Source organism: Crassostrea angulata, chromosome 7 (genome assembly GCF_025612915.1).
Source record: "Crassostrea angulata isolate pt1a10 chromosome 7, ASM2561291v2, whole genome shotgun sequence".
NCBI lineage: Eukaryota > Metazoa > Mollusca > Bivalvia > Ostreida > Ostreidae > Magallana > Magallana angulata.
Genome location: NC_069117.1, coordinates 22,562,758 through 22,576,381, shown reverse-complemented (window position 1 = coordinate 22,576,381; position 13,624 = coordinate 22,562,758). Strand labels below are relative to the sequence as shown.

At 32.5% G+C, this 13,624-nt stretch overlaps 1 protein-coding gene across 1 annotated transcript; it reads left to right on the top strand.

Annotated features, from left to right (window-relative positions):
* Nucleotides 1-9,081: 9,081 nt before the first annotated feature.
* LOC128157235 (ankyrin repeat domain-containing protein 49-like) lies at nt 9,082-13,624 on the top strand. The gene is made up of 6 exons (XM_052819695.1): nt 9,082-9,160; nt 10,521-10,645; nt 11,586-11,720; nt 12,076-12,128; nt 12,404-12,462; nt 12,791-13,624. Exons 1-6 carry the CDS (start codon nt 9,110-9,112, stop codon nt 13,016-13,018), a joined length of 651 nt encoding a protein of 216 aa, XP_052675655.1. The 5' UTR covers nt 9,082-9,109; the 3' UTR covers nt 13,019-13,624.

The following is a 13,624-nucleotide window of genomic DNA, read 5'->3' as shown; positions in this document are numbered from 1 at the left end:
ACAGAGCTTAAATTTCTTTGCTATGTAAACAAAGTTTTTGTTTATATTTTGAATGTTAAAATGAAAATTCCAGTTTTAGACCTAAAATGAACGTGTTACATGTAAACGTTACGAACTGTTTATTTATGCTTAAAATGCATTAGAACATAGACAAATCAGCTTGAAAAAGATTTTACTGGTATGTTGAACCTAATGTAAAACAGCCTTGTTTACATTACAAAGAATTTTAAGCCCTGTATCTTACTGATAACTCTACGACTGACTTTCAAATTCCATTCGATCATAAGAAATGCATTCCTGAAGCACTGAAAATGATAAAAACAGAAAAATAGAATTTGACAAAAATCGTGACCATGCCCCTTTAAATCATCCAACAAATGTAAGCTATGTTGATTTATTTAATTAAACTAATGTCAAAAATGAGCTCTAGTATCGCATGAAAAGTTTATGCGATAGGACCAAAAAAGCCTTTAAGTATGAACCTCCCGTGTCAAATAAACTTTAAGATGTAAATTCATCACTTCGGATAACATTTAAATCAGGAAGAATCAGGTCTGGATGATCCTCATCAAATATTTAAATCGATCTTAAAACTTAACAAATGCAATTGAACTGTCAACACCGTCGAAAAACTTAAACCGGAAGTCATTTTGTTTCTTTATAGAGGGTATTGCCCCAAAGTATGCACAAATTGGCCTCGGTCTAAGAATGTATGATAGGTCAAGAGAGGAGTTTAACAGACCTTTACATACAGTGGATGAGGATCTGTTCCTCGTTCGGTGACCAGACTATTCTTGAGCTACAGTGGATTAGCCTACCGTATGATAACCTTACAATATGGTACTCTGACTGTATTCAATGCATATAACGCCAAACGAAGGAGATTCATAGGTGCGTTCAGTTGATTTGTTCATCGCCGAATTTGTATTTAATGGTGTCAGCGACCTTTAAAAAATGTTATTTCAACTTTATTCTTACATTTACTTTTAATTCTTACATCACTGACGCACGTTCCGAATAATAATAAAAAAGCGTGCGAAAGATTTAAAATGCATTTTGATGCTTTGAGAATTTAAGTAAAAACAGCATAGGGAACTATCAAAATCACGAATATATAGTGGAATTAAGAAATCAAAATTGTGTTCGTAAAAAATATGGAAGGGACAGTCAAATGTTACCTAATGATAAATCAAAAACTTATTCCGACAAACTTTATTGAACGTACAATCAAAAAGTCATGCATTTGCCTTTAAAGGACTTAATTGAAAAAAAGAAGAAAGTTAATGCAATTAATTGTCTTATTGTTAACTATGGGTGTAAATTAAAAAAATTTAATGCAATTAATTGTCTTATTGTTAACTATGGGTGTAAAATAAAAATATATGGTATGTCAAATGTGTAAATTTTGTATTTACACCCTCCCAGTTAGTTCAAAATTTACAATATGACATGATACAAAAGAAATTAGAATGAATTTAAAGTTGAACTAGACACACACACACACACATGTATTCAAACAATATTTCTGTAATAGAAGATAATCTTAATTATGATCTTCATGTACTTAAGGAATGGTCCAAACAATGGCTTCTGGAATTTAATCCACAAAAAACAAAAGTTGTATTCTATAGTTTTAAAAATGTTGAAAAATCTCCTAATTTGTTATTTGATGATTGTACTTTGTAGATTAGAAGCTTTTAACAAGTCGTTTTTTCCTAACACTATTCGTAAGTGGAATAGTCTGAATAATAATTCCAAGGAAGCTACTTCGTTAAATATTTTTAAGAAATCACTACAGAGCGATTATACAAAACCTCCTAAGTATTTCTCTTTTGGTAAAAGATTCTTAAATATCATTCATACGAAATTAAGTGTAACATAATAGCCAACCCAATGTGTTCATGTGGAAGTTTAGAAGATGCACATCACTTGTTCTTCGTTTGTAAAAAATATTCATTATTAAGACAATCATTTATGCATAATCTTTTATCACTGAACTTTTTGAATATAATTGATGTACATTTGTTACTTTAGGGTGACAAAACTTTATCTTATGATGAAAACATAAAAATATTTAAAGAAGTTCATACATTAAAAAAAATATACAAAAGTGTGGTCGATTTATCTAAGTTTTTAAATTATTGGCATAACTTTCTTATCCATCCTAATCCTAATTCTAGATTTAGAACTAATTATTTATAAATGTTAACTGGCATTGTATGGCATTGTTATATATTATGTACAAGGAGAGGACATTCTAAGTTTTTGGAACTTGTGTCCAATCCTTTTGGCATTAGTCAATAAAATATGTTCAATTCAACTTATGTATATCCTGTGTTTAATTTTTGCTTTCAATAATGGTCGGGGTCGGGATCGACTGTTATACTTACCTACTTTCGGTTTGTTCTCGTTGAATACATATTTAATATTTGATGAACGATCATGTAATGGCACAACCAAATTTTGACGGCATACAATTCGACAATTTAACTGTCTGTCCAGTTTGTTTTCAGAAGTTTAACATTCCGAGGATTTTGCCGTGTGCTCATACATTTTGTCATGATTGTCTTGACAGCCATATCAAAGCTTCCACAAAATCAAGGCCTCTAGGATTCGCGTGTCCTCTGTGTAGAGAATTTATAACAGCACCAGGAGTCCTAGGACAGTGTGCCTCTGACAAATGGAGTGAACATTTTCCGATAAACAAATTAATTGTGTCTTTATCTGGAAAATGTAATGATTCAATACCTCCTACTGTTTTATGTGATGTGTGCAAAAAAGATAGAAACGAAGAAACTGCCATCAATTGGTGTAAAGATTGCGACAATACCTTATGCAAAAAATGTTCAACAATGCACAATAGATTCAGCTCTTTACAAAATCATGAGCTTATTTCTCTCTATAAGCAAAGATCCGCAGATGTTAACCCAACGTCATGTTTGCCATTGTTTTGCCGTACTCATCCCAAGTGCAAGATCGATCTTTTCTGTAGAGATCACCAGGTGTCCTTATGTGCCTTATGTGTACCAATATTGCATCGGACATGTGAGCATATCGGTCCCATCGAGGATGAAGCATCTAAAGACATAACCAAGATTAAAGCAAACGGACTGATGAAAGAAATGAACAGAATTTGCCATGATCTAGAAAAACTAATTGAAGATGAGAACTGGAATTCCATAGAAATTGACGAAAATGCCGATGTAATATCGGAAATGGTGAGAGACTCTTTTGAAATGTGTATGAATCATTTAAAAGAAGCAAAAGAAAGACAGTTGAACCGTGTAGCCAAACTTTCGAAAGACAGCAAGATGAGACTTGAAGCTTCTATACAGGAGTTCGAAAATAGAAAATTATACCTAAAAAGGTGCCACAAAATGTTAAAATCGGCACTTGAAAGTGGGGATAAGTCTCAGTCTTTGCTAACTTTTTCTTTAATGAAGGAAAATATGAAAGAAATACGCAAAATGAAACTTGAAACTATTGAATTAAATTTTAAAACAATAAATTGTGAAGAAATATTTCAGGAAATTAAAAAGATTGAAAAATATGTTGATTTTCGGATTCACGTAGTAGAAAGAGTCACAGAAATTCCCAAACCTGTCAACTTTGGTGAAAACGAAATAGCTGTCAAAGTAATCAATGATTGGGTAGTTCCGGATGCCAATTTTTCAGGGGGCGTGTTTTTACGAGATGGTCGTTTGATTCTTGCAAATTCAGATTTGACACGTCGTTCAGTGTTTGCGATCCATAAAAATGGTACATTCCAAAAAGAGATTGCATTCTCTAACCAGCCCACAAATGTGAATTATGATCGGGATGTGGAAACTCTGTATATTACATTTCTTGAAAAATCCGAGATGAAATGCTTACGACTTCAAGATTTGTCAGAAATGAGAACAGTTCAGGTAGATGTTCCGCCCAGAATCATTTTGAAAATTGATGAAAGAGTGTGTGTAGTTGGCAATCATGTGTTGAACGTGTTTAACTCTGATTTTGAACTCATCAATAAAACAGATTTACTTGACTGTCTGGATGGTGCTGCAACTGATGTGCATGGCAATATCATATATTCGTGTCGTCACAATCATACGGTGAAAAAGATGAACAACAGCAATAAAGTCATGTTTACATACAGGCATTGGAATCTACGTTCGCCTTCGAGTCCTGCTGTTGACCAAGCAGGAAACATCTACGTGTGTGGGCGTGACAGCGATAATATCCATGTGATATCGGAGACTGGTAAAACATTGAAAATTTTAGATGGGTTCAAACGTCCCCAGTGTATAGCATTCAAAGAAAACAGCTTCATGTTCTTCGTTGTTGTAGAAGAGAGTTATGTGAAAATTTGTGAACTAAGATAAGGTATAGTTATCAATATCAACGAGAGCTCCTTATAGTTCTTTCGTGGTAGTGTAAAATGTTTGTAGTTGTTCATGCATTTTTAGAGCCACGTACGTCTGCCTACGAACTAGTTTTACTGTAAAATAAGAGTTTGAATTTATATCCATTTTTTTGTGCCCCAAATTATTTGTAGTTATTACATTTGTATGCACAATGATAAAAGCACTGGGTATGGAGAAACAATATTATTGTAACAAGCTTATCTTTCAAAAAGATTGGTGAGCTAGCGCTGTTGCCATCATAAAACACAGAAGCAGATTTCTAAAACATTGGTTTATATTTCGGAATCGATTAATTAAATAGGAAGGCACAGTGGTGTACTGGAATTATGCTGGAGTGGGGTCTCAATTTCGAACTGTGAATCTAGAGTGGGCTTCACATCGGCAATGGCATAGCTCATTGACTGTGCCTTAATCATTAATTATGTATCTACTGTATTTTCAATTTCGAGGTGAAAATGTAGCAATCGTATCTTCTCGGGCCTTTCCGGCAAGCTCGGAAAACATATCCGAAGTTGTTTTCCGAGCTTGAAGAAATTTAAGATAAAACTAGCTATTTTTTATAATATTGAAAATAACTTTGCATTGTAAGACCTAAGCTACTGTTACCTTTTGACATTAAAACACGAAACTTAATGTGAAAATGATAAAACGAAATCCAAATGGTACAGTTTATCTACAGTAGTACAGTATTCCCAGAATCCCTTACTATGGAGTCGAGCATGCGTATTCCAGTGAAAAAGACTAACGTAGTTGCTAGCGCACAAGAGCGATAGCAAATCAAATGTATTGACATATCTATTCAAACAAATCAATAGATATTTCATTTGGCTATAGAACAGTTGGCCTTTTCTTGCATAATGTTTGAAAATTGAATCAAAATGACAAAATGGAAATATTTTTCTCCTGTTTCATTTAGCTAAACCTAGGTATAACAACTACATGTAGCTGTTATCAAAGGTTTTCATCAATTAAAATAAAGTTATAGACTTGTAAAATCGTTACTCCGCGATACGCTAAGTTTAATTAGATTGATACTGTAATAAGATGATTTTTGTCCAAGGGATACCTTGAAAATCCAAATTTTATAAAATTTAACGATCTGATGAATACATGTACTTAGGATATAGTAAAACTGAAAACGTTGTCAACTATTCTTGAGTGTAATAAAGAATTGAAAATTAAAATTGAATTGATAATATTATAACAACAGAGTTTTGTGTCTTTTACATGGACAATTCTTTGCATGTTATTACACTGTTCTCACTCTTCCTTGCATTTTAAAGACTTTTGGGACATTCTTTTTAGATCATTGCCCATCTTAATATATTATTAAAGATACATGTATTTCTTAAATTTAAAAAAATGTCAGTGCAGTGGCGTCGAAAGCAAATTGAAAGTGGGTGGGGAGGGGGATGCTAGTAGACTTGTCAGAAATCTTGACATGTTAAAAAACATTTTTTTTTTTTGGTTTACTGGCACTGTACCAGTTATCGGCTATAATTTTACGTTTTCTTTTCGGGTTTCCTTATTTCTTGATATATTGGAATAAAACTTTTCATACTTTAAATTGTGAACTCCTTATTAATCCATCGGTTAGATTATATCATCATTTAGAACCCAAAACATATTGTTTCTGTGCTTTTTAGCAAGCCCCGAATTTGCCCAGGTTTTATGATTTACTGTACCAGTTATCGGCTTCGTGATAAAAACATAGTAAAATCCTTGTACATGTTGATTTTATATTCTGCAAAGTGTTGATTGAATTATGTCCCTTGCGGGGTCAGCCTATAGGTCGTAGGGGTTATTATACATAAATTAAACTCATAAAATTATTCTTTTATCATCCTACGGTAATACACACAATCGTACGCTAAGCAATGTATAATTATACAATCAGGCGTTCAACTACGCCATGAATCTCTCGGAATTTAGGGAGTTCTTTTTCTTTTTAAATGTTATATATATTGATATTATATGTCAAATCAAAGCAGGGATATAATTACGTATCACAAAGAGGTCATATTCTATTTTTAACTTATTACGTCACTTCCCCCACAGCTGAAAGTGCAAAGATGTAAATCAGCGGTAAACAATGATCGTTAAAGCTCATGTTTAAAACATATTGAAGAAAGTTTTCAAGCAAACTTACTTTTCTTTATTAGAAACAGATGACTGAATTAAAAAATCTCGGATATTCGCGTGCTATAGACCCGAACCCTCAGTTTAGCTGATAACTGGTCTTAGCCGATAACTGGTACAGTACCAGTATGGTTATGTCTAAGTTTGCAAAAAAAAAGTGAGGGCACCCTAAAATAGCTTTTAATAATATTTGGAAAGGTAAATGTTGTAAAACCTCCAGCGGGGTTCGAATTCATGACCTACAGACTTGTAGTGAGCCCTCTCACCCACTGCGCTACACTGTTACATAATACACTTCATTTTATTGTTTGTTTCTATAAACAATACGTCATAACATGGAATTGTTCCATATCACCTTAATCAACCTCATTCTTCTCGATTTATACTTATCAATAACGTGCGGATCCAGAAAGTAGATGGGTGAATATGGCGTGTAAACTGCCTATATGGGGATAGATGACATACTATAAAACAAGTTTAGCTTTTTTAAAAAAGCTTACCGTCTTTAGAACAAACCCTAAACAGCAATTAGTTATCAAAGACAGTTTAATTCTTTTTTTTATATATAAATGTCACCTTCTTCTACATAGCATGGCGAGTGGATTTATTCGAACATTTTTGTGTCATGTGTCGTTTAAGCCTGCGTGTCTAAAATTGAGAACTGTGTACCCGAGCTTGTAAGTTGAGATCGACTGTAGGGTGAAAGAGATCTTAGGTAGGGTCGTAGACTCGTATTATATTGATAAAATCAAAGTTATCCCACTGCATTTATCTATCTAAGGTGCAAATAACTTTACCGATATTAGGCATACCGCATCAATTTTTTTTGTATTTGAATAAACAATGCTAAAAGAAAAACAAATAATTTCAATAGATATTGTAGAATGTTACTTTTGGATCTGAAACCCAAAGGCTGAATTTCATTCATAGCAATATGTATTGCTTTTTCGTTTTCTCACTTTTAAAGATTTTAAATCTACGAAATTTGTTAAGTCGTACGTGAAAAAGATCATCAGAAAATTATCTCCCTTGCGCCGAACAGTATTTCAACCAATGAAATAAATGTAAATTTTCACATCATGTATTTACAACCAATCACAAAGGAAAGGAAGTGCACAACCCGACAACCCGGAGACTGTAAATTATTTCAACTTTTATACCGTCTTCCAAGGAAGACGGTAATTAAAATATGAACAAATCTCATAATTTCTTTCTAAATTATTGGAAACAATGTATATTTACCGTAACATCGATTTATAACCTTTAAATATGTTAAATATTTAGAATAGGTTGATTAAAACTGAAGTATGCGTGTCAAAACCTTCTAATAGTGTCATTTTTAGAACTTCAAAGCTTTTTCTATTATAGAGTGGGTCTGGGCTTTAAAATTTTAGCCGGGCTTTGCTGAAAGCAGAGTCCTGACTGTAGGCAGGCAAATCGCCAATGTTACTATAAATAGCACAACTTCAAAAGTAAACAAAAAACCAAACAGCGTCAAAGTAAAAGCTATACCAAATAGTTACACAAAGAGCCACGTTTTGTCAAAAGTGTTGGCATTTTCTTTTTTTTTATTTTGGAGAGAATTGTCTATCTTTTTTAGTTTTCTCATTAATAACGTTTTTTAAAACAAGACTGTGCATATTGGACACATACAATGCACATGAATTTCTATGAACTACTTTGTTGTGCGTTGAAGAAATGGGGATTGAATATATAACGCTTGTTGCAAAATTCAAGGCAGCAACTGTTACTGTTGAACTTTTTTCTACTAGACAGACATATTTTTGTTTATAGCCGCTTACAAAGTTTAGTCGCTCTCTGACGCTTTGTCGACATTAAAAGCATGAGAGAGAGAGAGAGAGAGAGAGAGAGAGAGAGAGAGAGAGAGATTTTCAGTGTTTACTACACAATATGCACAAAGACACACCAAAAGAGCCCGGCTTTCAGTACTTCAGTACTTTGATTGTCATAGTCTATATAAGGTTGAAAGGAAATCAAACAGATCAACAAAAACGTGGAGAGATGACCCACTTTACCTTAAAATGTCATTTTGTATCCCAACAATTGAACGTTTTAGAGAAATAATACAAGTCCGTAAATTCGTGGTTGAAGTTGCATTTAGCATTTAACAATGAAATGGTTCAGTGGTTAGAGCACCAGACATTAGATAACATTATAGAGCTCGGGTTTTTAGGTTGTGGGTTCGATAATACCACAAAAACTTTAGATTTTTTTTTTCTTATCGTTTGGTAAAATATTCAAAACTGAATATAAGTTTATATCGAAATTATGATAGGTAAATGTTAAAATGATTTGACGTCTCATCCAAACGTTTAAAAGTGTCTACAAATGAATATTTTCAAATTATTAATTATTATTTTAAAAAATCAGAATATCTACTGCAGGATGATAATTTTATATTTGTAACAGCATATTTAAAGCTCTAAAATTACTTATTTGCGACTGAATCCATCTTTCAAAAGATACATGTAGATCAAATGTCCTGTAAATAAAACCGTCGGGTTCGGAAGCCTAATTTAGCAGGTGTTTTTTTTTTTTTTAACATGTCTGCGCCCATGAGCGTTGCTAACGCCGCTGCAAACGGCGATATAACGGTAAATATTTATTGAATAGTATAATTTGGAGTCATGTTACGGATGGTGTAGATAAAAGTTCACAATGTTTGAAGTTTTTACAATTTTAGACCAGTCTTATTTCAGAAAAAAGGGGAAATAATAATCTTTCGAATTTCCTCCAGTTCGCTCAGTATTTCTCTTTTCAATGGGTATTTATATTTTATCTTTATCACTCTCTTTGTTTTGCTGGTTGAAGTACTGATAAAGTTAGATTTTAAAAAAGATTTTTAGTAAATTCTTAAAGGTAAGGAGCGCAACAAAGAGGGCAGATGGTCTTTACATATGCGTTTGATTAATATCATATAAGCTGTAAGCATCATACCAAAAGTTCAGTTAACAGTTTAACACTTAATGATGGTGTGATACTTTTTGAAGAAGAATATCTATATTTTATTTTTAAAAATGACAGACTAAAATCTGGTTAATTTATTTGATATATTGCTGTCCCTGAATAAAAAAATCATAGAATGTACCCCAATATGTAGTGTAATTAACAGGATGGAAGAAATAATGACTACAGAATACTGCAAGATTCAAACATGCCCCCTTGATAACTATAATAATTAAAGTGCTTTACCAGCTGAGCTGTCTGGTAATCAAACCGACCTTCGCCCCTAAAGATCAACATTCCAGATTCTTAGTTTCCAATGGTATGAGTTTACCTGACTGTTGAAGTTAGCATGCATTGGTTTGGCAAGGGTTAGCATGGAACCAAATGTAACAGGATGGGACCAAATGTATGGGAGAGACAAACAAGAAAGAGATTTGAAACTGGGCCCTGTTAATCTCAAGTCAGTTTCTCTACTAACTGAGCTATATACTGGCATCAGTGATCAATTCGGTCTGATTAATGTCACTGCACATGAAGTATACTCAGTCTCATCCATCATGGCAGGGATTATTATAATTTATAAATGTCCATGAAACTTTTCATTCTAAAATGTAATGGAGAAGATTCCTTAAAAGGATTGTAATAATTACTTTTAAGGTTTACAAAACATGATCAAGGGAATGATTCTGCTTGAAATACTGTATACAGGGTTTTTTTGCCCCGTGTTATTTTCGCCCCTCTTCACTTGTAAACAGTTTTACCTCATCTTGAATTCGCCGTGATAAAATTGTGATTAAATAAAGAGATGAAATTTTAGACATTAGAATTCACCCAGTCTTAATTTGGTCCACTGACCATGCTGACAACGAAGGCAGAAGGGGCAAAAATAAATCTGGGGCATATATTTCCTAATATACAGTATATATTGTTTTCATTCTGACTGTTTAATATATGTACTTAATATCAAAGATGTGAGAATCAGCATGTTCATATTAAATGATTTTTCAGCTCTTGAAAGAGATTTTGAGGCAGGGTGCCAATGTGAATGAGAGATCAAAGGATGGAATGACTCCCCTTGCTTTGGCTGCCTTTTGGGGGTATGCTGATGTAGTTGAATGCTTGTTGCAGCATAGGTAAGTTTTAATTTTTAACCCCCCCCCCCCCCATTAACTCATCATCCTTAGACATAAATAACTGCTCTCCAAGAGGATGATTTTATGCATGTCTGATCATATTAGGTAAATGAAGATCAAACAAGGAATATATCTGGTAGTCACAGTGAATATTAATAGTAAAATTAATTAAATTATTTAAAACTTTGTTGATTGAGGGTATACAAATGGCACTTTGAATACAATTGTTACATTCAGACTAAATACTTACAGAACATTATGTATAAAAAAAAAAAAAAAAAAAAAAAAAACGCCTGTGAATAATATTAAGAGAATTTGATTTTATTCCCACAATTTCAATATTATATTAGATACATAACATCTGATTTATATATTCTTTGATTAAGAAGTAAATAAACCTCGACAACCCCAAGACAATTTATCAACATCATATTATTCACAATGTGTCAAGACACATAAACATTGATGAACATATATATATAATTCCAGAGACTGGAGGATTTTTACCAAGACAGTTTAGATAACACAATATAGGATATATAGTATATATGCATTTAGAAAATGGACCATTGATTGCAAACATTGAACTTGTGAATTGAGAAAATTTAAATGTTTTTATGATCTTAGATTTTTAATTGACCCTCAGAAATGCTTTATAGCTTAATGTATATATCTTTAAAAGTTGATTAAAACAATTGCTGAGTATCTTTTTGGGAAAAATTGACCATGAAAATGGATTCACTTTGTGTTGGGCAATATTTTGTCTATTTGAGGGGGGACGATATAATCTATGTCACCCTATACCATGGTCTTAAATTTAATTCTATATGCGTGTAATAAATCTGAACTCACTCCATGTCTCAATTTTTAAATCCTTAAATTCTGTAATTATTTGATTTCTCATTTGTTATCATTAATTAAAGCAGAAGTTTTCTTTCAGAGCTGACATTAATGCTTGTAATAAAGGCACACAGTGGACTGCGCTGCACTGTGCAGCATTTCAGGGTCACGGAAAGGTCATCATGAAACTAATGGAACACAATCCAAGTGTTGAACTTAAGGATAATCAAGGAAGGTATATATCGTATACCTGTACATCTGTTTTTATCCTGCATGATTCTAAATCTTCATTAATTTATCAAATTAAATCAAGCACTGCAGTCCGGTTTATTTTACATAAGACGCATTCTGTATGTATAACACTCCATTTAATTACAATGTTTTAATCAATCCTTATATTAAGAATCATTTTAAATATATTAATATATATTGTTTGTCGTTTAATTTCAGAAAAATGTATCAATTAATGTTACTGGCTGATCAAAATGTTACTGTTTTATTGAATCCAATTGCATGCATGATTCAATAAATGTAATACCGGTAGTTATACTGACATGAGTAAATTTAAGCATTCAGTCACTCTTTTACAGAACAGCTGTTGATTTTGCTTCAGCATTAGATGCAATATGGCCATTCTTTGCAGGCAAGTTAATTTTAAAGGAGATAGTATTAAAAAAATGATAAGGGGATTAAATGTTTTGTGTTTAAACGGCTTTACATCATATTCAAATGCTACAAAAACCAAGCATAAAAAATGGAAAGCAAAATTAAAACAATTGGTAATTTTATTTTAAAAGATAAATGCAATATTTTTAACCAATTTACAATTTTTTGAATCCTCTGCCTAGTCAATAATTAAACTTGAGTTAGTAACTGTAATAAATTGTGTTTTTATTTATTGATGTTCATTTATTTTAGCTGCTGGCTGCAAGAGGACTCCCAAATCAGAATTGATTAGACTAGATATTGTAAAAAGGGTAAGTCAAGTCCTGTCATATCAGTTTTTGAGAAAAACATAATCATACATGTATGTGTATCGCATGTATTTTAAGATAAAATGCCTGTGAGAAATCATAGTGAAGCTAATTAAGCTTAATTTGTTTTTGTAACAATTTTACATATATTTTATTTTAACAAATATATTTTGATCTTTCAGACTATCCTCCTTGAACATTTGTATATTTTTCTTGCTTATATATATACCTCATGTCCCGTACGTCACTCGACGATGTGAGTGAAATAAATTGAATGAATAGACTTGACTTACACATGGAATCAAATTTTAAATATGAAACTTGATTTCAGGTCACACATGTGGACCCCACTCTTCCGAAGTCAGAGATGGCCCACTTCTCTCGGCCAGGGTCAGCCTACGTCATTAAGGCCCAGCCTCTACATGGGAACAGTTCAGGGGACACCAATATGGCTATGGCCTCAATGACCGGGGATGTCCTAGCGGGTCTCCCAGAAGAACCCGACACCACAAGTTCAAGGACACCTCATGTTCATCTAGCAATGTTCAATAACTTCTGAGTGATACTACATCAACAGATGAATGACTATGAATGACTAAATTTTAAAGGTTGGGGGGGGGGGGGGGTATTAGTGAAAAGTTGGTGTAAACCGTACAGTGTACACAGTCTGTAATATTAAAACTAGAAATGATGGTGACATAGGTCAGCAGATTATAATAACTAAGATACTGAATACAAATGTGTACCATATTTTCTGTTTTCCCCTCTGGATGGTTTTTTTTCTGAAACAGTATTTTTGAGTCTCCATATTTTTTCTCTTTTATTTGCATGTAAAATATCATATACATTTTTATTTGAATTGTATGCAAAAACAAAAAAGTGAAAAACTTAAACAATTTTTCCAATGAATTTATGGAATTTTGTTTATTTCGTTTTCAATGATAATTACCTGGTAGACAACTGCAAAGTGTTTCAAATATTTATTTCAGTTTATAGGATATTAATATTCATACATGCCTAATATTGTGAATTATGTTGTCGTATCTAGAGAAGCCTTGACAATACTTGGACATAAGATTATATTTGTTTGTTTATATAATTATTAAAAAATTATGATTTTTTAGTAAACTATCCATAAAATTATTGTAAAAGCTGCACCTGAGAT